The sequence below is a fragment of the Centrocercus urophasianus genome, unplaced genomic scaffold (genome assembly GCF_019232065.1).
Source record: "Centrocercus urophasianus isolate 14NV4802_14NV808 unplaced genomic scaffold, USGS_Curo_1.0 seq_31, whole genome shotgun sequence".
Lineage (NCBI taxonomy): Eukaryota > Metazoa > Chordata > Aves > Galliformes > Phasianidae > Centrocercus > Centrocercus urophasianus.
This window is the reverse complement of record NW_024884878.1, coordinates 513,504-540,431: the sequence shown is the minus strand read 5'-3', so window position 1 is coordinate 540,431 and position 26,928 is coordinate 513,504. Positions and strand designations below refer to the sequence as shown.

The following is a 26,928-nucleotide window of genomic DNA, read 5'->3' as shown; positions in this document are numbered from 1 at the left end:
CATATATATTTTGCCCATGAATTCCAGTGAAGTCTGATAGCTACAAAGAAAACTTCGTAGTGATTATTAACTCAAGGATATATTCTAAGATGTTAAGTCATTAATACTGACCCTAGCTTAGAGGTGCTACTTTGGCCTTTCTGAGGTCACTTTCCTAAAACCACAGGCTCTTTCTGCGTGATGATGTTTCATGAGACTAGCATCCCCCCACATTGAACAGCCACCCAACCGTTCATCACGTAATGAGAGCATTTCCCTTATATGTACCCTCATGTTTTGTGCTCGTCATGCAAAGCATTTTGCACCAAAATGCTGCCAGTTGGCAGCTGTGTCTGTGCAAAGATTCCCTTACAACCTGACAAGCACCAAGTGCAGGAACACGTTAGATTTCTTCTATTGTAGCCCACTTTCCCACTGATGACCAACCAGCCCGGGGTGGTGCAGAAACTCCTCCAAAGCCCCGGAAAGGTGGACGGGGCTCACGGCTAGCGAAGCCCCCGTTGGGGCGGGCATGAGTGGCGGGGATGGTAAGTGGGTGACAGAGCCCACGTACGAGAGCTTCCAACCTCCGCTGCGTGCAAAGACGCTTCTCTGCTGCCCTCGCATAAAGGCGCTCTTTTGCCCGAGCAGCACCTCGCGCTGCGGCGTCCCGCCGCACAACCGAGGCCGCAGAGGCTCCGCGACCAGCTTCACCACTAGGCGCAGGGGGAACCGTTTTAAGCAAAGCTTCCTTCGCGCTCCGCCCCCAGCTCCGCGCTCCGGCTCCACGGCGGCGGGGCCCGCCCCGGGGCGGGAGCAGCAGCGGAGCGGTCCGTCCCGTCCCGCCGCGGCGGCGGAGGGTCGCGCAGTGCGGTGCCGATGGTGCTCATGCCGGAGCAGCGCTGCGATGCGGAGGAGTGGAAGGCTGGGCGGCCGGCCGGCCGGCGGGAGCACAGGAGCGCTCTGCATCTGTGAGTAGGGCCAGGCGCGCGGACCCGGAGGGGCGGCCGGGGGGCTGGGGGTCCGTGCGCGTTGGCTGTGGTGCGAAGTTGAGGGGAAAGTGGTGAAGAGCGTCGCGCCGAAGCGCGGCCGCTATCCGCTGCGGTTTCCGGCAGATCGCGGAGTTGTGCTCCGCTCCTCCGGAAGCCTTCAACTCGGCCAAAAAGTGCTCGTGGCGAGCGGGGCCGGGCTTGAACACAGCAAAAGTGCTCCGGTGGGAAGGAGAACAGGCTGGCTGTCAAAGGGCACCGAGCAGCGCGAGGCGGGCAGTCCAGGGGCCGCAGCTTTGTCGTAAAAGAGGAAGCTTTTTCAAGAGGAAGAGTGAGAGAATGAGGGAAGAAATCATTACTTGCTCCTAGTATTCTTCCCCCCTAAGTATTTTTCTTCAAACAGTTGTAATCTCCTGGGGGGGTAAAAAAAAAAAAAAAAAAAAAAAAAAAAAGGAAAGAAAAAGGAGAACAAATTACTAGCAACAAGTTCCCTTTCTAGAGGGAAAGTCTGCGAAGTTCTGTATTTTTTTCGTTGGCAGCTGTATCCCCACTCTTTGAGTAGTTGTATTCCCAAAGTTTCTATCACAGTTGCAAAAAATAACTTGCCTGTCAGAGAGCAGCAATATTCAAAGCTTATTCTAAGTGTCCAATGTCCTGTGTGGCCACATTAGTGACTTCACATGGGAGGTGTAGCTCCATGGCCTCTAGAACCTTTTAACTTCCAGTCTTGTGTCCTTATCCCCACACGGAAATATGGCAACCTCATGAAGTTATTCAGGCGTTCAAAATTTGTGTCTGATTCTGCACTTAGGGCCAGGTGCACCAGACAGCATAGAAAAAAAGGTGATGTCAGAGCTGCTACACAATGCTCTGTTTTGTCCCATCTTTGAGAGGTGAATCTAGTGTAGTTTCAGAGGTAAGTCTTAACCAGCGTGATAAATGTTGAAAACTCCTGTTTAACATCTCTGGAAAGGGAAGGGAAGGGAATGGAAGGTCAAGTAACCTGGTTATGGTTCTGGGGGAAAAAAAAGACAGAGAGGATCTGATTGATGTTTATAAATACCTAAAGGGAGGCTGGAGGCAATTGGATAAGGTCAGACTTTTCTCTGTGGTCCCCAGCAACAGGACGAGGAACAATGGCCTAAAACTTGAACATAGGGTTTTCCATACTAACCTGCAGAGGAGCTTTTTTTACAGTAAGGGTGACAGAGCACTGCCCAGAGAGGTTGTGGAGTCTCCTTCTACGGAGATATTTAAGAGCTCTGTGAAGACCCACCTGTGCAACCTATTGTAGGGAACCTGCTTTAGCAGGGAGGTTGGATTCAGTGATCTCTTGAGGTCCCTTCCAACCCCTGCAATTCTGTGATTCCTAGCCATCAGTTTTTGTACCTACACCTAGAAAGTAGCATCTTGGTTTTTTGTTCTGCAGGCTACAGAATGTTCAGTAATGCTGGCCTGGGCAACAGGAGAATGAAAGTATTGAGGTAGCAGAAAATGTTGAAATACTAAATTAGAAAATTGTGTTAGTGTATAGTGACTGGAACCAAAGTTGGAATGTATTTACCAATCCTATTTTAACTGATAAGTGAATCCCCGAAGAAGTGCTGTGTTAGTTTGGCTCTGAGTTAATGTCAAAAGTAAAGTAACATTGGTTTGACTGAAGTGCAACTATGAGGCGATTGTTCAGCTGAAGAACAAAGACAGAATCTTGGTCTTGATTCTCTCAGAGGTGAGCTAGCAGAAAATTGAATTGCTGAAGATTTGTTTCTTTAAAAAAACAAACAACAACAACAACAACAAAAAACATAAATAAGCACGTGCATGTTGGGATGGAGGGAGTGTTCTTTCACTTCATGTAAAGCCCGGGAACAGTGTGCTACCAGCAGGGCTTGTGCTGGCTTCTCCTTGAAAAAAATTCCATTGGAGTGGCTGAGGACCACGGAATCTTAACATTTTCCAAAGCACAAGAGATTTATGTGCATGGATTCCTGTACTTCCTGAAGGTATGCTTGAAATATTGTTCTGTTTAGAGATGGACTTTATAGCTCAAAATGCTTCTGCAGCCATAGTGGTTTCCCAAGTACTCCTGTTGGATTGAAGCTGTAGAAGTTTTTATTTTAGTTAATTGATTTAAAGATTTAATCTGAGATTATATTAATCTGCTCCGTGATTTGCACAGGAAAATTTGAACATGTTTCAACTGATTTAGGAAATGGGATTCTCTGGCATATCCAGAAATAGGCTCATAGTCTCTACAAAGCTTGCATGACACTTGCAGGATAAAATACCCCAGTGGTTTCACTGGACAGAAGATGTGTGCTGTTATTCACACACAGAGTAGTGTTGTGCCAAAACTTTGTTGTTAAGTGGAAATTTTTGCAATTGAACTGTAAGTTGCTGGGCAGAAAACACTTCCAAGCAGTCACCAGTACCTGTTGTATCCTAACATGGATAGCTGGTATGTGGTCCAGCACCAGAAAGGAATTAACTGTTGCATTGTATAGAATAGAAGTTTGTTTCTCTGACTTGCAAGTGGGGTGTATTCTTGGGACACTTGTGATGTTGCTCTAAGAGGCTGGAAGCCTCACTGCATGGATTGCTGTTGAAACAGAAGTTGTGTCACAGGAAACGGGGCCGTGCATGACGGAGAAATGGCAACGATGTACTAACATGTGGTGCATATTCAGTGTCAGCATCTTTGTTTTTTCACATGTATTTGTTTATGTTGTGTCAGGACAGAAATTTTTGGATTCCACAAGCAGTATTTATCCTGAGACCATTATATCTGTCTGCACTTAAGGCAGTGTACTGAATTACTGAATGGTAAGGTGTTGCTAACGTTAAATGGAGCGATGTTGCAGGCACAAGGTGGCATCCGGCTACTGAGTATAACTTAAGCAAATGAGGAGCTGAGACTTACAACACTGAAAGATTTGGAAACTTTTCCTTTTTTTTTTCTTTGAACAGAATAGGGTCCTGAGGAACATGTACTACTGAAAGCAGTGGAAAATGCTTATACTCAAATTATGTACTTCTTGGAAAAGATAGAATGTGATTTTTATGGTGCTTTTCTCTGTATTGTGCTGCAATAACAGATGTTAGCTCAAAACTACTTACCAACTGATAAGTGAAAAGTTTTTTTTATTGGTTGACCTGTGCATAAACACAACTCATTAACCTTTGTCTTTAACTACATTACTTGAAGTATAAAAAGGACAGAGGTAAGTGATGATTGCTTAGTACTTATTAGAAGTTGTAAGCTCTGATCCAGATCCTTTCCAGCAGTTAAACTCCTACTATGTGTTTGTTATATGTGGTCTTTTTATTATTATTATTGATTGTTTGTTTTTCAAGGACTGCAGGGCACTGTAGGTGTGTGCCTACATACATGTTCTACACTAAATGGCACAATGCATCTTATTTTTTTAATTCTTCCCTGTTAGTTCTTTCTTATTCTTTGTAGTATCATTTGCATTGTGTAACCTGAAAATAAGGTTACGTCTGTAAAGTGAAACATTTCAATTTCAGATGTGACATAATAGAGTTTTCTGGTCTGGACAATATTTTTTTGTTCATAATTGTTTTTAATTGATCCTTTTTCTTTTCCTATTTTGTTCATGTATATACATGCTAAAGTTACAAGGCAACTTTTCTTTAAAAAAACAAACAACAAACAAGTGCCATGTTTAAGTGCATTTAACTTGTGTGCAGGTTTAAGTATCTCATGAATCTGAACTGATGTTTTCTTTGTACCAAAGTGCATCACTGATCAGCCTGAAATGCTCCCAAATGTGCTGCCCTTTACTCTTTATTTGTGGTCTATGAGAACTGTGAACTATGAGAACTTAATACTCTTTGCAGATAAGCATTAGGCACTGGGATTGATTGCTGGTGTTTGACAGGTGATACCATGCTTACTGATACCACTGCTGGGACCAATAGTCTCCATGTTCTCTACATGGTAGTTGCCACAACTGTATACTACACTGGTTAGCTGGAAAACTTATACCCACATCATCTCAACTAGACTGGGATAAAAGAAGTAAACTTGCAGTGTTAGAGCTAGTTCTGTGTTTTCACTGTGTCTTGAAGCAGATGATAAAACCTTCAGCCCTCAAATAAAATTTTACCTGGAACAGACATTCTTCAGCCTCTGTCCTTGAAAAATAACATGCTAAGGTGAGGACGGTTAGTAAGCTTCCAGAAAAACTAGCAGGAAATAATGTGGAAGTTACAGGTGGGCAGCAGGGAAACTCAGCAGGACAGAGGATGTACTGATAGAATGAAGTGTTCCTCCTCTCAGGTAGAAAATGTCTGGATATTTCACTGTGAAACAGTAGTTCCTGATAAACCTCAAGAGTCAGTCCTTCCTAGGTGTACTGTAGACATCCATTCCTATGGGCAGTTCAGTGATTGAGCTGTCTGGCAATCTTGGCATGGAAGAAATGCTAAGTTTGAGGCAACTGGTGCAAATATTGGCAGACAGATTGGTTCAGTTATACATTGGTAAACCCACATAGTCTCTTCTTGGGAAAGCTGCTCTGGCACCCTTTTTCCTTAAAGTGTGATTTTTAACACAATTGGAAAGGAAATCTTGCAAGCCACTAATGCGTGCCTCATTAGACTTGTTTAGAGGCCTAGCTTCTGCTTCCCTCCTCCTTGCTAGTTTACTAATACATTCTTTTGACTTCTCGTTATTTTTTTTTTTTTTTTTAGTTTAGCCTGTCTATTAAACAGACCACCTGTAGTTCTTGAGGACAATTTTGTAATTACAACTTATTCTGCACTAGTTGAAGTTTTGTTTGGCTTTCCTCTGGACAAGAAGCAATGTTATAGTACGAAAGTCTAAAGTGTAATGAAATTTTATATTTGTTCTTTAGATCTTCAGAAATCTTAGAGTCCATGTAAATTTGCTAAGCCCAGCATAGGAAGGACTGATTATTGCCCTTCAGAATGGCATGTAGACCATGAAAAAGCGCAGTAAAATGAAGATTTACAGACTCAGTGTCCTGTGATGCAGAAAATAGAAAGACAGCCTAGCACAACAGAGATCTGGTCACTATTTGTTACATTTGATTCTGATAATGTGTTTTTCAAGACTGTGAAAGAAAAATGATTTTTTATATGCTGTGTTACAGTCAAAGTTGCTGCTGTGATTAATGCTGGGTAGAACCATTGTTAACAGTATTTCCTACTAAGAAACAGTGACTTTTGTATTAGATAAATTTATATTGTCCTTTTCTGTGAATACATGAATTATAGATTGCGGAGATAATTATGAGAAAATATACATTGTTAGACCCTTGGAGAGCAGGGAGCCTCCAGTAGTTACTTCACTTTAATCAGTTTGCATCCTTAATGTAAAGTATGATAAAACAGGGTACATGGACACAATTAGATAATTATTTTCGTTTCAATTGGACATTAGTCTTTGTTGTGTACATTTCTTGTTGGAAAACCTACAAAACCAGATGTTGTAGTTGGACACTCCTTTAAGTAACTTCTTTAAGTTTTTTGTGCACAACTACTTGCCTTTTGTGCAGAGAAACCTCCTTAATGCTTGTAGATTACCTGCTGTCAACACCAGCAATCAAAGAAACTGCTACATGATAAACCCCCATCATACTTCTATTCGTGAATATCCTGATTGAAAAACCAAAGAACCAATTATTTTTGGTTGGTTTTTTTTTTTTTTTTTTTTGGCTTTGCATTTATTAAAGCAGTTTGTGTGCAGCATATGGCGTTATTATGTAAAAAGAGTGAAGAACCAGAAGTGATCAAGTGATTCCTGGCAGCCTTAGTTTATACCTGTGAGAACAGGGGAAGGAAATAAGGTATACATAGGTTTGCTTCCAAACTTCTGCAATCCATTACACTTTTGCCTTCTTAATAGCAGTCACCAATATAGTTGCTTATGCCTTGGGTTTTGTTTGCTTGACTATTTGTTTATTTAAATCCTGATGCAGTCTGATATAACTGTAGACATTTTCTTTTTCCAAAAACACGGTTAATGCTGGCAGCCAAGTCTCATATCATGTAGAGGCATGTTTGTGCTTTTTCTCCAAGGCAAAGCTTCGGAGAGTGAGGCCAAACCTTTGCACTTCTGCTCTGATGATCATGCCTCATTTATAAGGATGTTCGTGCTGTTCTAGAGAGAAATTTATGCTGTTTCTGCCTGAATTATACAGCAGATTGAACTGGTAGACACGTAAGCGCCTTTATCCTGTTTTCTACATCCTGAACAAATCATAGGTAAAAAAATTCTACTTTCTGATCCCTTCTTCCTATGACCTCTGGAAGCTAAGGATAACAATGTGGCATAATCTAAGGCTGCATACTTTTTCTTCAATAGAAACTATGATTCTAGGATTCTCGCTTTTGCTAGGTAGGGCAGAGCTAGTAATCAGAAAAAACTTCCCACCTTAAGGCTTCCAGCCAAGTGGGGAAGGAAAAGAATGCATGCTCCAGTCCAAATATGAAGGAACATCTTTCCCTAAGGCATGAGTGGCCAACCTTTCTGCTTGTCTGGGCAGCACTGAGTGAAGAGGAATTGTCTTGGGCTGCATATAAAATATACAATGTAATTAAAATATATAAGTAACAAAATGTTTTTCTAATGTAGATATTTTTAATAAAACAAAAAATGGCAACAAAAAGATAAAACCAGTGTGTGGCCATATTTTTGTGAAACTAGTGCATCACTGTTTGGTTTAGTAGAAGTGGTTGTGCTTCTTGTAAGTTCTCAAGTGTTCATCAGAGGTTTTTGATTAAATTTTACTCTTCTGTGCATCATCCTTGAAAACAGTTGTTCACAAATGTACATATGTCCAAAAAGTGATGACATGAATAAAATGTAGTTGTGACACAAGGAATACTTTTTTCTCATAAGATAGGTCATGTGAAAGTCCAGTAAAGAGACATGATCAAATTTTTCCTTCAGTTGGATGTCTGATTGCAACTTTTTACATTCAGTTTGAAGTTTTGATGATAATATATTTATGTCAACTGAAAATGGAGACACAAATATACCCAAAAAATTGATGAATTTTTTTGACAATCTTCAAAGTTATTCTCAAATTCCTTTATCAAAATGGAAAGCAGGGCTGCATATTTCTCACTAAATATGCAGGTCTGTGTTTAGCCAGCACGTCAAAATGCATAAAATTTTTTGCTGTACTGTAAGCTTTCCGTAATTTTACTTCAAACAATGTTGTGGTTTGAAATGTGGTACAGCAAAGTTGACTTTCACTTTGAAGATGCATGTTTGATTCACAAAAAAGAGTAGCCAAATCCACCAAAAATGCTAAATCTGTGAGCCATTTTTAATCTTCAAATGCTGGCACATACTTAAGAAGCTCCTGGAACTGGTAGTGATTCAACCCTGTTTTTGTTTAATTTGGACACGTTGTATCTGCGGTGCTTGTCCGCAAGTTGCATGCCTGCCTCGAGGGCTTCTGCATTTTTCTTTTTTTTTTTCTTTTTTCCTCATAAATATCCCTATCAGTAAGATCTGTGTCATGTGTTGGTCTTGGCCAACAACTATTCAGATGAATAGTTGTTGGGCCCCCTGCTGTGACTTCTTTGAAAATTGCATCTCAAAAATCTTGTGGAGTTGAGCAAACGCATGTGCAAGAAGGCTTTTTCTTTTTGAAGTCCATATCTGAAATGGAAACTCTTAACAAGACAAGAAAGCTAAATGGCTTATGTTCCAGTTCTAATGTTAACCTAATAAAATATCTTGTTATAATGTTTCACGTTTCAGAGCACTGGGAATTCTTCTGTGTTGTTTCTTTTTTTTTTTTTTTTCCCCCCCATGGAACTTGATAGCAGTCTGGTTTTGATTAGACAGAGAATACTGCCAGTTAATAATAGATGGTATTTGGAGCAGAGAATTTACATACTTGCTGATGACGTCTGCGGTGTCACAGTGATCTTTCTGATGTCCAAGTGTGAAAGTTGATCTGGTTATTATGTGAAATGTCTGTTCAGGTGAGAAAAAAACTGACTCCTCCTGCTCTTTGTTAACAAAGTTGGAGGGGTTTCTTTTCAAGACTAACTCACAAATTTCATTCATCCTTTTAATAAATACACAGAAATACGGACACTTGAAACACATGTAGTTGTGTTCCTAGAGATGGCTGTGAAATACAGCACATTAAATAAATCTGAAATGAAATAGCTTGACATATAGAACACTATAAAAATGTCTTCGACTACTAATAATCGGTTTTAACTGATATCAGGTTCCCACTTACACCTACAGATGTATTACATCAAAGATATGCCTAGAGTATAACATGTGTTATATGTTATTATGCACCCATCAATGTCTGTATGATATTCAGTTAGCATACCACTATATAATGTTGTCTCCGTTATTCCATATTTGGCTATAGTTTATTAAGAATAAAATTAGTCTTGAACAGCTTGAAATAGTTGGAATTCAGCTGGGTTTACACCAAGCACGTCCAACCCATGGCCTGCAGGCTGCACCTGGCCCAGCTGAATCTGTGCTGTGGCCACCCCCTACCCCACACCATCATGGCGAAGTCCTTCCCCGCTGAGCAGCTCAGCCCAGCCCTGTGCATGCACCCATTGCACACCAACAAGGACACATTAGTGTGCAGTTTGCACTGTCTGTCCTGAAACTAGGACACAGGAAGGGTGCAGTGCTTAATAAAGTTATGGCAGATAGTCACGTGCATTCATACGTTCCCTAAACACAGTCCTGTGAATAGGGAAGAACATACATCCTTGCTTTATTTTCTGATAAAGGAAGTTGAGAACTAGTTTCAAGATAAACAAAAAAAAAAAATACCTTTTTTGACAATTTGCAACTCTATTTTCAGCAAACATAAATAAATTACCCGCTGATACGGAATGTACTGAGTTGCAGTCAGGTGTTCAACTCAAAGAAAAATTGGTCATGTGTCTCTGTGGTTATGGTTTCCGTGGTAATAAATAGGTAGTAAATAAGAGGCATTTCTACATATATACATATATACATACTCCCTACATATATGCAGCCCAAGACAATTTCTATTGACTCAACACAGCTCAGACAAGCCAAAAGGTTGGGCACCCGTGGTTTTACCCATTTACTTTTCTGCTTTAAGTGTGGGGTACTTGCTGAGTATGTCAAAACACGCAAATATTGAATACGTTCTGCTGGGATACATTATGTCTGTTCTTAATATAGCAGCTGTTAATGAATTCGTTGTTGCTTTGTGATTAGGGGGACTCACATTCATTTTCTGTCTTTTTTGATAGTTCAGGAGTCTCAAAGACAATCAATGCTTATCTTTCCAGTTGCATAGTAGAAGTACTTGGTCTTAGAAATAGGTAAGAACATAACATTTAGAGTTAGGGTAGTATAGTTAGATAGTGGTTGGACTTGATGATCTTTAAGGTCTTTTCCAACCAGAGTGATTCTATGATTCTATAACAGTATTCAGTGGCATATTTCTTTAGGGGATGTACTTTCCCCCATTAGCAGTGCTTGTGCCACATAGCACTGTGCTGTGGCTGTACAGATACTAGAGTCTGTGGGCATTTTGCCCTCAAGTGACCAATCTGTGTAGAAACATACAGCTCTAAAATCCTTGAGCACTGTTGATGATTTATCCAGTACTGCTTTAATTTGCTATGAAGAGGACAGTAGGATAGTTTACAAAGAAAAGAAAGTATTTTATTCAGTCCTTGAGAGAAATAATTCAACTATATAAGGTATGAATGCAAACCTATCAGATGAAATACTTCAGAGTGCAGTTACATGACCAAAAAAGGTTTGTTCAGACTGGCTTGGGGTAGAAAAGAGTTTTAATGGAATGACAGGACATACCTTCTGAATCTTCTGAAAGAAGATCTACAACTCAAGCAAGTTTAGGCTGAGTGAAAGGAATGCTGAGAAGATTGTTCCATAGGGGAATGGTAAGTCAAGGGATATCTGTGCTAAGGAAGTAGCCTCTGACTGCAGCACACTTTGCAGTGTCCTTTCAAACATTAGCATATTTCATCACACAGCCTTGCAGTCATCTTTGCCTGAAGGCTGTCTCTGCTACATTTTGAGCCTCTCCCTTTCATTTTTAGCTTTTGAAAGAATAAACAGTTCATCTGAATTTATTCTCATCTGCAAGTAAGAATAGCTTAAGTAACACGATCTATTAATGTTTTGGCCTTGTGCACAGGTTCAGTTTCTTAGACAAATCCCTTTGATCTGCTTGTAGCTGTCAAGTAAATGCAATAAATGAGCTGAAAGGTACAAGATGTCATTATGTTTGTGATAAATACGTCCATATATGTTGTACCAAGCCCACTTGAGGACAGTAAAGAAGTTACTGGGCTTGTTCAGTCTGGAGAAGAGAGATTTCAGGAAAACCTCACTGCAGCATTCCAGTACTTCAGTAGGAGTGGAAGTGACTTTTTACACAGTCTGATAGTGATAGGACAAGGGAGAATGTCTTTTAAAATAAAAGGGGAGATCTAGGTGAGATGTTAAGAAGAAATTCTTTACTCACAGGGTGGTAAGGCACTGGAACAGCTTGCCTGGAGCTGGTACCTGGTTGTAGGTGCCCCATCGCTGAAGACTTTCAAGGCCAGGTTGGATGGGGCCCAGGCAGTCTGACCTTGTGGTTGGCAACCAGTCCCCAGCGGGGGGCTTGAAACTTGATGGTCTTTAAGATGCTTTCCAACCTAGGCCATCCTGTTCCTGTGATATTCCTCACTACTTTGGTTGATCTTTTCCAATAAAGCATCTTTCTAACTGCAGCTGCAAAATTAATCCTTGTTGGATAGAAGTGATGAAGAAGGGCTGCAGGACTTATAATATAACACAATAATCCTTTGTCCACAAAGGGTATATTATAGCAATGCTGACCCCTGTTAAACCCTAAGAAAATTTTATTTTCACTGTGCTTGGCAAACAGCTGAAGTTGCAACTAGCACCTTTGATTATTGACACAGAACAAGTAGCCTGGCTTTCCTTTGAATGTCTTTACGAAGCTTTGTAGGAAAGTCTGTGTGTTCTGTCGGGAGACAGCAAACCTTATCTGGTTCTGAAGTTCTTGTCTGAGACGTGTTTGTGTCTGCAAGACTGTATCTATTACAAGCTGGCCATTCTTCAAGGCTTGCTTTCCAAACTGCGGCCTGTTAGCACATCTCTGGTATATTACTTTTGTTCAGCATTTCTCATTCAAACAAGTTTGGAAGGGAACTGGGAAAAAAATATACGTTTTAGAATTCTTTTTTCTATGAAAGGATCCCGCTGAGTTAATAGGGCACAACTTATTTTCACAGGCAGTCTGCATTTTCCAGGTGCTGCAGAAGATTAGCTTCGAACAGGAAAACTGTTGAAAGTCCAAAAGCTTTGTGCCATACAAGCAGCTCAACAAAGGTGTCTGTCAGAAAGCATTTATGTCACAGAAACCATTCAAATCGGAAGAGATGAAGTTCCTCTGACTTTTGATATACATTACTGATAATACAACTCTGAATTCTTCATTACAGTGAAACTTTGTCTATTTGCTATGATTAATGTATTCCTTTCATTTTTCCTTTTATGTGATTTAATCTTACAGTACTCACATCTTGTTATTTGTGCATATTTTAAAAACAAACATTTTTACAAGAAGTTTACGTATACTGCTTATAACTACGGTTTATTTATTGATGGATTTTAGAGACTTTTTTTTTCTCTTAGCAGTTATTTTATATCAGCTTAGTAATAGTACCAAGTGCACTATGTTCAATGTAAAAAATGTTTATTTTCCAATCAACAAGGTGCTGTTTCAAAGTTTACATTCTTTGCTCTAATGCTTGCAAACATCATTTATTTAAATGCAACTGTTGTTAACAGTAGTAGTAAGGATAATATTGTTTCTGTGATGCTCTTGATCTTTTGTTTGTTTTGCATGGGTTGCTGAGTCTTGTGATCTTTTTACAAAGTATTTATGAATCCTGACTTAGACTTGAATATGTAAGGAGCACTTTAATTTACTTTTGACCTGATAAATGCTGTTTTTAGGTCATGCCATGATCTTTCCTTCTCTGGAAGGTCAACTAAAATAAGACTCCTTCTGACATTTTGAAGATAATTATTAGGAAATTAGCCACTATACAGAGCTACAAATACCAGAAGTACAAGGACAAATTCTTGTGTAGTGTTTAATTATGTGAAAGGTCAATGTGAAGGGGGTGTAAGTAAGCAAGACTGTGGTGGCTGGGAGGAGCATACCCTATCACTGCTTTCAGTAGGACGCGCATATGAGGACATTTCCTCTCTCTTGAGATGTTTTGAACCCAGTTATTGCCTAGGCACATGCCTTCTGTTCTCAACTGAAGGAGACAATCGTGGATATTCAGCATCAGCCTGGATACTTTCCTGTGCAACCTGCTGTAGGGAGCATGCATTAGCAAGGGAAGCTTGTACTTGATGATCCCCTGAAGTCCCATCCGACCCCTCTTTGGAGAGGCAACCAGGGAAAGGAACAGGGAATAATTTGTGGGTGGGGAAAAGGGAGTATGAGTGGTAAGTAATAATGTGTTTAGGAGTAACAAAACATCTTACTATACTTGTGAGCGTAAGGGAATACTAAACCCCAGGGCATATGTTCTTTTTCACAAGCTTTTTGTAGTAAGTGTGGTTGTTGACTCGGGCTGCTTTGATCTGCCAGTAGTATTGCCTTGTCAGAATAAGCAGGCTGTCCAGCCTCATACTTGCAGGATTTGCAGGCTTTGAGAATAAAGGCGCTCCTGTAACTGTGGGGAGCACCTTAGTTTGACAGTTCTATCCTCATAAAATGTTTAACAATATAAAATTGCTTATTTGGGTTTTTCATTCAAAAGATTGAGCTCCAGCTAAATCATATCATTTCATTCTAATGTATGTAGGCCGAAAGTAAAAGCCAGTGCCTTGTGGTCAGGCAGAGCCAGTCCAAGAACAAAACAACTCGGAAACAATTTATTTTTTCCTTATAAACTTTAGTGCTGTGACCCTTTCATGCAAAGTGTGAACTGATTTAGCAAGTGTCAACTCAGTGCCCCTGTGGTGAAGACTGTTAAGTGATGGGGAAGAATTAGAAAGGGGGATAATTGCCATATGGAAACATAAGACTTTTTGAGAACAAATCTCAGAATCAGCAAGGCAAAACTTCATGGCTTTAACCCTAATTTAGCTGTGAATTAGAACACTATTAAATTCATTATATCTTCAGTAAGACATTGTGAGCTGTATCTTCTGATCTTATTTACCAAAGCATAATCAAAGCTGAAAATATTATGCTCTTACTAAAACCAAGTGGAATTAGTCTGGGAATCTTTGTCAGCAAAGCTGTTACCTTATTAGGAAAAATAAACTTCCTATTGATACAACAGTCTCACTTGATGGCAGTGATGACTATGTTGTCATCATAGAATTGTAGAAATTAAACATCGTAAAGAAAAATTTCTGTAAATGCTCTCATCTGTGTTCAGGCATTTAGATTACAGGCAGCATAATTTGTTTTTCTTTCATGTGGAAGCTTTAGTCTTCCATAAAAGGGTGTGTTTATATGTTGCATCTACTTGTCATGTCTTATTTTAAAGCATTAACATTCTTCAGACCTTGCTATTTGTAATGGCATTTTCCTCTAAGTTTTCTGAGGTGAGAAAATGATGAGGGAAGGGCTTTAACATATTGCTTATTGCTGATTCTTGTGTGCATTTCTGAAACAGTGCTATGTGCTATGAAAGGACAGTGCACTGTGACAGTTCTGCAGAAAGAAATAGCACTTTCGACACATGGAGTGGGCCCTTCATTTGTTAGTTTTGTGCAGATCAGGTCTTGTGGAAAAGGTAAGTGAGGCAAAGTACAATCCAATGTCCTCATGCAACAGTGAGCAACAAATACTCTGTTAAGAGTTAGGTGTTACCATGCATAATGTTTATCTCTCAACCTGCCAATCAAAGTAACTTCCGTTAGTCATCATATCTAAGTGCTAAAAGTGAAATGCATTTTTCCAAAATGAGACTGTACATTTGGAAAGGAAACCAGAGCTGCAAATGTCATGAGCACTGTAACATCTGTGGCAAGATTGCAGTTTACCTCTCCTCATTACTGAAATTCCAGCACTCTTAACTGTTGAGATGTATAATGATAAAATCATAGAATGGCTTAGGTTGGAAGGGACCTTAAAACCACCTATTTCAACCCCCTTGCCATGAGTAGTGTTATCATCCAACTACATGTGCTGCCTGGAGCATCCGTCCAACCTGGCTTTGAATGCTTCCAGGGATGGGGTGTCCACAACTTCTCTGGGCAGCCTATTCCAGAGCTTGACCATCCTCTGAGTAAAACATTTATTCCTATGATCTAAGCTAAATCTCCTCTCTTTTAGGACAAGCCATTGTCCCTTGTCCTGTCACTATCAGATCACGTAAAAAGTCTGTCCCCCTCCTGCTTGTAAGCTCCCTTCAAGGACTGGAATGCCACAATTAGGTCTCACTGAAACCTCTTCTTCAGGCTAAACAAGCACAGCTCCCTCAATTGTCATAAGAGAGGTGCTCCAGTTCTGTGGTCTTCATGGCTCTTCTCTGTACATGCTCCAACAGCTCCATATCTTTCTTGTGCTGGGGCCTCAGCCTGGATGCACTACTCCAGATGGGGCCTTAAAATGGCAGAGTGGAGGGGAACAGTTACTTTTCCTCGCTCTTCCTGAGTGCTACATCATCCATATATCCAGTTTCTTCTACTGGTCTGTTGCTCTTTTTCTGCCTGGAAAGTCTCCAGGCAGAAAAATTCTGCCAGTCTCCAGTCAAGAAGAACCAGGAGAACACTACTTGTGCTTCTGAACACTTCAACATCTTTCTAATGAATATAAAGTCCTGATGTAATACTGACAAGTTAATAGATGCAGACTTTTCAGGACATCAGTGTAAAGGATGTCATAATTTTGTTTTTCATTTTGTTCAATAGTGACAATATGGCAAAGTGGCATTTGGCATTGGTATGAATCCTGCAATACACATTGCTTTTTTTTTTTTCCCCCTGCAGTTCTGATGTAGAAAATGGAACCAGTGAAAGAAGAAAGCCAGGAAAATCACCTCCTGTTTTGCTGCAAACTCCTACCAGTGAAGTGGAACATTTTGATGATGGAAAGAAAGTTGATTTTGCTAGGTAATGGTCAGGAATATTGTCAGGTTTCTGCTAATTAAAAAATCAGAAGGGGAAGCTGAGCTGAGAAATGAGATTTATCAGATACCCCATTTGTGGGTTAGCTTGCACCCTAAGCAGGTAAGCAGGGAGCCTACATCCTGAGGCTGCCATGGCAGCAGCAGTCAGAAGAGTGGTAGTATGAACTCTTGGGTTGGATTAGCTTTCCTCTTGTAGGGAAGAATGCACTGCACTGTAACCACTGCTGGTTACGTCCTGTTCACAGCCAGGTTGACGCAGTCTAACTGAGCTGCAGTTTGAGTCCTGGGTTATTGTAGAATATTTTCTTGCTAGTGTGCTTATCCACTATAAAGCTATAACAAAAGAATATTTTTGGACTCTGCACTTTATATTGTATCAGATGACTGCAGTCTCTCTTAAAGAAACTGAAGTAATAATTTTTTTTTTTTTTTTTTAAAAGAAAACAACTTCTGAAGGGCAAATTTTGCATTCCTTTCACTTTCAACTGGGCAGCTAATGCAGAAGTCAGTGGTCAACCTGACAGAGTGGTTGTGGTCACAGGGCAGGTAGTTACAAAGCAGCACTTAAATTTTTGAAGCATCTTTGAGAGAAATACATGATAACTTTTTATGTAAAACTTCTTTTCAGTTTAATCCCTCTCATACAGTTTGACTCTATGCTATATGGAAGGATTGGCATAAGGCAAAGCTAGCTGTTCGGTTTGACTGGTACATTGCACAGAAACGTGAATATGCCTACAGATGTATATTGGAGGCTTCTTCTGTGAGGGACCACCTGAGAAAAACACAGCCAGTCCCCCAGCTGTATAATCTCTTTCCTAAATTTATTTATACCCCTAATTTAAGGTTCCTCTCACTCTTAGCCCTGAAATAAGCAGAATTTATTTTCCTATCATCCTCAGAGATTTTCCTCTGTGCTCTTTCTACTTCTGAGCTGTTTGGCTTTTTTATGTTGTTGTTGCTTTTTCTTTCAGTATGAATTGCTAAGGGTGTACAGGTACAACAGCTTCCTATAAAAAGAGCATTCATAGTCCTTTTTGATTTATTGGAAACTTCACTTCCAGAATTGCTGGTTGTCTTACTGATTTCCATACACTGGTGTTTGCAGCCATTTTCTGAGTGTACATTCTTGTTTTCTCTGTTGCACTTTCCAAACAACCTCCCTTCTTCTAGTATAAGTTCATAGCTTCGACTGCACTAGCTTGAACTCTCTGCTACTAAGGTTTGACTTTTATTACATTACCAAGTGAATTGCTTAATGTTTCTTATGTTGCTTGGAAACAAACATGGAGCAAGGCACAATGATGATCCATTAAACCTATAAAAATGCTTTGAACATTTTTTTTCCTTATAACTAGTGGTCTAAAATATTCCTTCTAAGTTAAAAATAGACCTCTTGGAGGACTGACCTAATTCAAGATTAAGACAGACTCCTATACATTGCTATGTACTACTTCAAAAATCAGGTTGTAGCAGTTGAAAGATTAATGTGTCTCACAGAAAAAAAAAAGTCCTGTTGATAACTTAAAAGGCAAATTAAATGAGGTCAATAATCTTACATGGCATGCTTTTTTTTTAATTATTATTTTCAGGACAAAGAGCAGTACAGAAAGTCCCCTCCTGACAGTGGAAAGCAAGAATGATTCCAAAATTGAAAGGAAAAAACATATCTCAAATCAGGTAGGGAGAAGATGGACTTTTTTTGTTGATGACTGGGAAGAGCAAATACAGAACTGGAAGAGCATCCTTGTTTACTAGTATTCTATTTCCTGGTTATGTAAGGATGTAGGTCCCTTTTTTCATCTTAGATCAGAACACCTTAATAGGCATATAGCAAAAATGATGATGTGCTGTAAAACAAATAGGCAGAAGGAGAAGAAAATGGGAGTATAGGAAGTGATGTGAGTCACTTAATTGTAAGAATATCTAATAAGGCATGTGTCTTTCGTGGTGGGCCTTTTTGTTTTTTAGCTGAAGGCAAATGCACACTTTCATAAGCTGTTTCTGGATGTTTCCATTGATGAGCCACTGAAACAAAGTGAGTATTAAGACCCTTATATTGCTGGCTGTGGATCAAAATACTGTTAATATCTGCCAACTCTGGTGGCATAAAAAAAGCACTACCCCAATTTTAAAAAACTTTAACTCCAGCTGCCTGGAGCTGCAAGGCTTCATTTGCTTGAAGGGGTGTTTCTGTTACAGTCTTGTAAAATGTATATTTCTTTGTTCTTCGTGTGTTTAGCATCTTTTGGTGTTGTAGCTCACTTTGTACTTCTTAACAGAGTAACCTTGAGCAATGTTTTGAAAACTGGTCTAAAGCTTTGTAGGAATCTAGGTGGCACTCTGTCGAAAAAGTGTCTTGGCATCTAAGACCCTCTTGCATATTACACATTTCAATCTTTATTCTTCATCTGTTTTGAATTAAAGTAAAGCTTGTGAAATCTTCTGAGCTTTTCTATACTTGTGAAACTTTTTCAGTGTATCAAGGTTTAGAGTGACAGAATCGTTTGAGTTGAGAGAGGCCTTTAAAGATTGCCTAGTTCAAATCCCCTGCAATGATCAGGGATGGTTTGACATTGTTTGTTAAAAGGTATATACCCAAACAGGTAATGGGTAAAAAAATAAATAAATAAAAAAAAGAGCAAAAAAAATGCCAGTGTGTGTTGTGTGTACACTAAAAGTTACAGAATATCTTTATACTTTAGGTTTTACCTGTGCTCTCCAGAAAGAAATTCTTTATCAAGGAAAGCTGTTCCTTTCTGAAAACTGGATTTGTTTCCATTCCAAGGTTTTTGGTAAAGACACTAAGGTTAGTACTAAATCATAGTACAGTTCCTTAGAAATCTTGTCATCACTTGAAATTTGCTTTATTATGCAAGGCTAGAAAACTTCTAATACCTTCAAGTGTTACTGAAAAGAATGACTATGCCCAAAAGTCTCTCTAAAGCAGGAGTACTATTACTATTAGAGAACCAGTCATCGCTTTAAGGATTTCCTGTCTGAAAAAATACGTAAGAAAATAACTTGACATGGAATTACAAAGGCTGCCAAACTCACACAGCTGTAATTGTATGAAACTGGCTCTTTTGAGTTAACTTTGGAAAAGAGAAGGAGGAGGCAGGGTGCAAAGTATAAGGGCTAGTTGGGGAAATGGTGGGAAGGATCAAGCACGCTCATTAACAGTTAAATAAAAAAAAAAAACAACACCAAAACTGACTCCAGAGTGAACTTGCAAAGGCCTGAGGGGATTCTTCTACCTCTTCCTTCTGTTCTACATGAACAGAGAAAGTCTAGTAGGCTTTCACTTGTGAGCCTAGTGTAAAGAACAGAACAGACTTGAACAGCTGGGACGATCCTAATTACTCTTTTCTCAGTACAGATATGACCTGCATAACGTTTTATCCCCCTTTGAGGAACATTATGCATATAGTTAAAATTGCACTGCACCCAAAAATATGCATGTTCTTTTTTGTTGATTTGGAAGTTTTGGGGTCTTTGTCGAAATAAACTCTTCTCTGTCTTTGATCTTTTATTGGAAAGAAGCATGATTTGCAGTAAGGATTTTTTTGGCTTCTTTCTTTCACAAGTACTTCATTGAATTACTTGCTTTTTACATCAAGACCCTTTCTCAGTGGTGCTGACACCAGTTTAGGGAGTTCACAATACATTCTTTCTGTTCTGTCAGCTTTTGTGCTGGAACACAGTATATCTTTGACAGGGACTTTAAGAAGGTAGAATATGTTTCTTAAAAATGATTAAAATTATTAATGACACATTACTGAGACTGGCTCTATAACTTATTACATATTATTGCTTGGGTCAAGAAACTGGACTATTGTTTCCTAGTTGATGCATTATATTAATTAAGTGTAAGTAATATATTAATATGTATGATGTTGGTGTGCATGTCACTGAAAGCCAGACAAAGAAATCAAAATTAATGAAGGATTGGATGCCATCATTTAAGTTCATAGCATCTATCTTGTCAGGTAATTTCATTAAAATTGAAGTTGCTGCCTGTGTCCTGCATAGCACAAATGAATGTGCCTTGACCTACTCCAAACTGTGGGGCAGCTTTCTAAAATTCAAGCTTAGCTTGAATTTTACATGATTAATACATGATTAAAATCTAATAAAATACCTGCCAAGTTGAAGAGAAAGACGTGGAATAAAAGCTGCTAAATGATAATCATTTAGAACTGGCAAATGATATTAGTAAAATGTCAGCAGTGTGAGTGTATGTATATATTCATATAAATGATGCAAAGGGAAACAGGAGATAAAGTAGATAAGTTTTCAGAATGTGTCTGTAGTGATATTCCAAGCAATCAGTCCTGAGTCCCTGTTTTAGAAAACATTGAGAGGGGAGAAAAACGAAAATGAGAATGAAAAAAGAGAGAGGCCTGGTCATGTAGTTCCAGTTGTCTTCCCTGCCTCCACAACACACACACTTGATTCAGTCACAAATAGCAGGCATAGATTTTTAGACATATCATCAACAAAACAACAGGGAAATTGGCAGTATAATGAAGAATCGTGTAGTAAGGGAGGAGGAAATCAGGCTTGACAGGAAGAACCGTTTTCATAGATGCCACATATATTGACAGAGTTACCAAGATGCAAAACCTCTATTGCTTGAAAGTTTAAACTTAGCCGTAACCCATCTGCTGAGAGAAGTAGCAGGTCTACATGTTCTATTACATTTATCAGGACAAGTTCTACCTACAGATTTTCTTCTTTTAAAATCTTTGGTGGTTGAAATAGTCATGAAAATAAGGAGATTTGAACCTGCAATGTAAACACTTTGTGTGTTCAGAAATAAAAGAATCCTTCTGCAGGATTTAACAGGCTTTGAAAGACTTTGCTGTCTTTCCAGGTTCTTCTATTTTGGCTGTATGTATTGACCACCAGTCTTCTCTGGAGCTAAGCATCATCCTAGTTGCTTTTCAAGATGCCTGCATGTAAACTTGTTTCCTGAAATAATTATTACTCCAGATAGAAATAAAATACTAGCAGTGATTTTCCCATTTTAATCTAATGCTTAAGTAAGAATGCAATAAGCAAGTACTTAATCCCACTTAAGTATTCTTTAGTCTTGATTACAGTAATGTTATCCATCAAAATTGCATGCAGCAGAATGCCATTAACATCTCTTATTTAAAGTGCCTTGAGGTGGACTGAACCAACTAGAAAACTTCTAGGCTGCGTTTTTTTTATCACTGCTATTTGCAGATTTTCTGCTGATAAATCTTTGGGAGTGGTAGGTTTCATTTATTTTCTCGGTGGTGGTGGTTGTTATGGTTGTTGTTGTTTTTTTCAGCAACGCAAACTGTATTCTGACCACATGACAATTCTGTTCTGTCTTCCTGTCAAACAAGCATCATATCCACTCCCTTCTTTCCACTCAAGAAACAGCCTTTTTTGAACAGAAGTGTTGCAGAATCTTTTTGGATCAAGAAAACATTCAGTTCAGGAAAAGTATAATGGAGAATCTATTTAATTAGCCATAACTATTATATAATAACTATTTAATTAGTTTGCAAAAGACTTGGCATCTGAAGCCAACAAATAGAATTGGCGTGTTTAGATAAGATAAATAATTGATATAAAATAGAATTAGATAGAATAATCAGTGTCCAGATTAAAAACTGTGTTCAGACTTAGAGATTCTTAGACTCAGGCATAGGCCTAACAATAATATATAGTTACAGGCATTGGCTGTTGTTGTGGTTGTGCTTTTTTCTCTTTTCTTTTTTCTTTCTTCTTTTTCTTTCCTTTTTTTTTTTTTTTTTTTTTTTCTTCTTTTTAATAAAACTGAGTACTGAATGAATGAATGAACAAATGACTTTCTAGCCTGCAGATGACAGAGGAATATCTAGCCATGCTTAAGCAGTGGCTGGTTATCTTGCATCCAGATGAAGCACACTTCTTGTTAGTTCCAAAAAATATATATATTTTTAATGGCTTGGTGTTGCTTTGCACTTATTGCTCTGAACAAAAGTTAATGAAGGTTTATGAAATTGCACAGAGAAACCTTGTTCTCCTGCATTAATGTGTTTTTAATTCTGTGCTCTGATCGCTCAGTGCTCAATCTCTGGACACTTTTAATCTTAGTTTGAAATTTCTCAAACTATTGAGGCAGGTGTTCTCAACAGTAGCTGTAGCCTATCCATGTATATCTTGGATTATTTTATTTGCCTAACTTTTTAAGCCCAAAGCTTTTCAACTGCAAGTCAAACCAGCTATTCAGTCCTTCATAATACAAGATTTACAGAAAGAGCCCACGCATAACATTTTAACTGAAATACTCTGAAATATAGCACCACGCATATTACTGAAGGGGTTGGATAAAAACACTAAGCAGGAGGAAAATTTGGGAACTTTTCAGTGTAAAGGTAGCCAGTTTGGGTGGCACACAGGAATGGGTATAAATAAGTCAGAGGGCTTGTGGTTACTGGATCTTTCAGTGATACTCATGGACAAGCTGTTTACTCAGCTGTTAAGTGCAAATGAAAGGATCTGTAAGTGGTGAAAAGAGCTATTTTTTATTCTTCAATACCCTGTTGTCTGATTTGTTTTGTTCCTCAGCAAAACGCCTAGCTTTAAGACTACTTGCTTCTGGAGATCTACAGTGAACGAAGCTTCCAGTCTTTTAAGAGCATCTGATGAAAATAGAACTAAAAATAGTTAAGAAATAATATTAATCTGAAATCACACCTGTTCCATATGAATTGTTAGTAATCAAGGACATAGAGGAGAAATCCTTACGTGGAGAGCATTGAAAGTCTGGCTTATCACAGTTGGTAGGCTGGCTACTTGTGGAACAGCATGCAGGTTTGTATGCATGTACTGAGACTAATACTGCCATGGTCTTGTTGTAGATCAGCATACCTGTGCTCTCAGTGACACTTCTGAAGAAAACCAAGACTGCCCTTCTTGTGCCAAATGCTCTGATCATAGCAACAGTCACAGACAGAGTAAGTACATAGAGGACAATGCTATTGTACCCTGCCTGTTCTCCTTTTCATTTTTCAACATCTTTTGTCCTCTCTACTTACTAGCACTCATATCATGAGAGATTCTTGAAGGTGCCAGCTGGTCATTTAAGCAGGTAGAGAAATTGGTCACGTGTAGTCATTTAGATTTAGAATCCCACAGGGTCTGGTTTCTTACCAGATAATTTGAGCTACTTCTGCCTCCTCAAGTGTCAGACAAGGGCTATGTAGAACTTGATGAGAAAATAAGAAATGCAACCTCTTGTTGTCAGCTGTTGCCTGTAAGCTATCATTCCTTGTTCTCCAAGACTTCTGTGTAGTGACACCCCAGGAAGTGTGTGCAGGAAGTGTTCTCTGCCTTGCTGGCAGCTCTTCACAATGTTCAGGCATTTTTCTGGGGTCTCTCACCCGATCAGCGATACCTTAGATGCAGCAAAATGCAGTTTATCCCTACAATCTCAGTAGTAATTGCATCAATTAGTAGAAAATGTGATTATCCTAAGAAAAAAACAAAAACAAAACCATTTTCTCTGCAGAAATGTTTTTGAACTTGGGCATTTTTTTTTAAGAGTAGGAAATTATTTTTTTTTCCACTCAGAGTGTGGTGAACAGGTTGTCCAAGGAGGTTGTAGATACTCCATCCCTGGAGGCATTCAAGGCCAGGCTGGATGTGGTTCTGGGCAGCCTGGTCTGGTGATTGGTGACCCTGCACATAACAGGGGGGCTGAAACCAGATGATCATTGTGGTCCTTTTCAACCCAGACCATTCTAGGATTCTATGAAAACATAGCATGCAAAGTTTTTAAGACAAACAAACCAAGAAATTAAAATTATAGATCTGGACTATGCTGTTTTCTGCAGTAGAACATGGCAAATTTTATGTGCCTGTTCTGTGTTCCCTGCGATTAACCTCAGTTCTTAATCTCAGAAGGAGTGGAGGTTTTCCTTGCTACATGAAAGTTCTTGAAAATAGGTGGTTTTGCTGATTAGATAGCTGTCAGTTTAAGTAAGATGAAAGGAAACTTGTGCTGTGTGTCTTTTCTCAAATGATTTTGGAACTTTTGTTTTTCAGTATATGTTTGTCTCCTTACTCTCCAGAGATACAACCTACAAGCTATTAAAATCTATATGTAGACATCTTGAGGTAAGTACTAAAGGGAATGAAGAAATGCAGATTTATGTTTGTTATTACTGCTTTAGCACTTTTAACTGCTGGGCAATTGCTAGGAGTGTTTCTTGTTAAAGCTGCTGCCTTTTTTTTCAGGATACGAGTATGGGCAACAGTCCCAGTCCATCTTCTGTTGAAAATAGCTTCAGGGCTGATCGTCCTACAACTCTGTCCCTGGTAAATGGCTTCGATGTTTGTTCTTTAGTCGCTCTGCTCTGTTCATTGCAAATCCTTGTAATGTCTGAAGGAAGGAGAGCAAAGAAAATTATGACATCTGTTTGTAAAAATTCCATGAACTTTTTAACATTAAGAAGCAGTGATAGCATAGGTCTAGCTTGATTAATTAGATATATATTGTGTATGTCTTAGATATATTACAGGGTGTGTATGCCCTACATATTTCTCTTGCTGTCAGATATCACTGCTCTGTGTACTTACTTAACAGTCGCTGCTTCCTCTGACATTAGCTATTTTCAGAGTATTTCTTTTACAGTCCTTCCATTGTGAGCCAGTTCAGAAAGCTGAAAGAGCTGTGTCTCCACATGTGAAGACCGGATTCTGACTCTAGAAATGCCTGCTCTGGACTTGTTCATCTAGCAATCTTTCTTTTGCAGGCATACTTAATCTTCTCAGTTGAACTAAGGCAGGGAATGATGCTTAAATTCTGGTGGTTATAAGTGGTCTGCTTATTTTGCTAACCAGATTTCAACATCTTGTGTTATCAAAAATTACTTCTGTTCAGGCAGTTTTAAGTATGTAATTGTTAGTTCAGTTTCTACATGGAAGTCAGAGGAAATAAGGTTAATTAGACTTGCTATGACTGTTTTCCCACCAGGATTTCAATGAAGACTATTCTGATCTGGATGGAATAGTACAGGAGCAGAGACAGGAGATGGAGGAGTCCAGCAGCACAGGCTCACAGACACCGGAGCTGGAACGCTTCCAAGGTGAGTAGGATCATGGAGCTCCAAGAACATGGGAACAGATTAGTTCTAGGTTTTGCTTCTGTAATTCCTTCCGATGTAGAAGTGGATCTGTGTTCTCCACAGTCCTGCAGACTAGTTAGGTACAGTCTTCCTCCAGGTTGCGAGAGCTGAATTTCCCGTTATGTTGCGCTTTGTAATCCAGAATTAAATAATGACTTGATCACCATCAGGCTTGATTTATCACTACTGACTCCAATTGCATTCACCATCTGTTTCATATGCCTCTTATCAATTATACTGTCACAGATCTAGCTTAGCAAACATTCATGCTTCCTTTCTCTTCCTCTTTCTCTCTTTTTCTCTTTCTCTTTCCTTGACACTTTCCCCTTTCTTTTTCATTTTTAATTTAAAAAAACTATTATAAAATAGCTCAAGTTATAAAAAACTGTCTTCTAATCAGTGCGAATAAATATTATGTGCTGTGGTAGATTTTAGTAATCAAAACTATTTCATATGATTTTATGTTTCTGTTTTATGAACCTTAATTCTGTTCTTTGTGGTCATCAAGGCTCCTGAAGATATCATCCATTGTTCATTCTTACTTCAAGTTTTTCACCTTGTTAGCAAGAATGCTGTGTAGGTGTCACAGAATCACAGAATGGCCTGGGTTGAAAGGGATGTCAAGGATCATGAATCTCCAACCTCCCTGCCACCAGCAGGGAGGTGAGCTGGGCCACCAGCCTCCCCATTTAGTACTAGACCAGGCTGCCCAGGGCCCTATCATCTCTGTAGCATATTCAGTCCTTTTGAGAGATTGCTTTTTTGTCTGTTTAATCTTCAGTCTGGAAATTCAGTGATAATCTGTGGAACTTGAATGGGTTGCCTTCTCTTGAATAACCTGGAAGTATAAACGTACCATACACAATCCCTTTCAGTCCACATGCTTTTCTTCTCCTTTGTCATTATGTGCAGTTATTACATGGATTATTTTAAGTCCTGTAAAATAACACCTGCTTTCTATCTATGTTCAAAGTACGTCTCTTAAAACCCTTCTGTTACCATATTCCTTGGCTAACTTAAGCTACAAATGGTTTCCTTTGACCTCATATTTCAGCTCTATTAAAAATCTTGCTTTTGACAGACTATCGCGTTGTTGAGACACAGACTCACTTGAAAGTTTCGAAGGCTGAAACAAAGTCTGTCCGTTCTGATGCACGCAGTAAATGGGCACCTGAAGGAAAAGCCAGAAACTGCCTTCGAAATGGTAGGAAATTAAGGGCAGATCCTCAGCTGAAGTTAGTTGAGTCCAACTCACCTAGTTACGTCAGTTCATGTAATATGGAAGATTTCTTCCTGTTCATCTCTCTGTTCGTGTTATCTGTTGCATGCTTTAAAACACCATTGTGTCTTTGGTGTTTCCTGATCAAAACAACGTGTTCTTTCCCTAGCAGGTCGTTCTGAACCTTTCAGATTCTTTCACAAGGATAAGTTACAGAAGCTCTTATCTCTGAACCACATACTTATATTTTATGCAGTTCTGTAAGTAAACAATTGATATCAAGATTGTTGAGCAACTCTGTTCTTTTTATGTATTATCTCAGCTTTGCTTGAAAAAGAGGAAATTGATGAAAACTTTGGCCTTTATATCTTTTCAGAACTAGAAATGCCAGGATAGACCTATTTAACAGGCCTTTTACTTCTAA

The 26,928-nt window shown here is 39.0% G+C and overlaps 1 protein-coding gene across 5 annotated transcripts in view; it reads left to right on the top strand.

The window, feature by feature from the left end:
- The first annotated feature begins 825 nt into the window (after nt 1–825).
- The window catches only part of GRAMD2B (GRAM domain containing 2B), a 32,764-nt gene continuing 6,661 nt past the window's right edge, over nt 826–26,928 (top strand). For 3 of the 5 annotated variants that reach the window (XM_042829485.1, XM_042829484.1, XM_042829482.1), the window contains exons 1-11: nt 826–950; nt 15,997–16,119; nt 17,729–17,816; nt 18,108–18,174; nt 18,842–18,945; nt 23,018–23,113; nt 24,204–24,275; nt 24,396–24,476; nt 25,135–25,246; nt 26,367–26,489; nt 26,674–26,764. In XM_042829485.1, the coding sequence (XP_042685419.1) occupies nt 859–950; nt 15,997–16,119; nt 17,729–17,816; nt 18,108–18,174; nt 18,842–18,945; nt 23,018–23,113; nt 24,204–24,275; nt 24,396–24,476; nt 25,135–25,246; nt 26,367–26,489; nt 26,674–26,764 (1,049 nt within the window). In that variant the 5' untranslated portion in view covers nt 826–858. The remainder of the gene's footprint in view (nt 951–15,996; nt 16,120–17,728; nt 17,817–18,107; nt 18,175–18,841; nt 18,946–23,017; nt 23,114–24,203; nt 24,276–24,395; nt 24,477–25,134; nt 25,247–26,366; nt 26,490–26,673; nt 26,765–26,928) is intronic. The other 2 variants (XM_042829486.1, XM_042829483.1) reach the window with 1 other exon arrangement.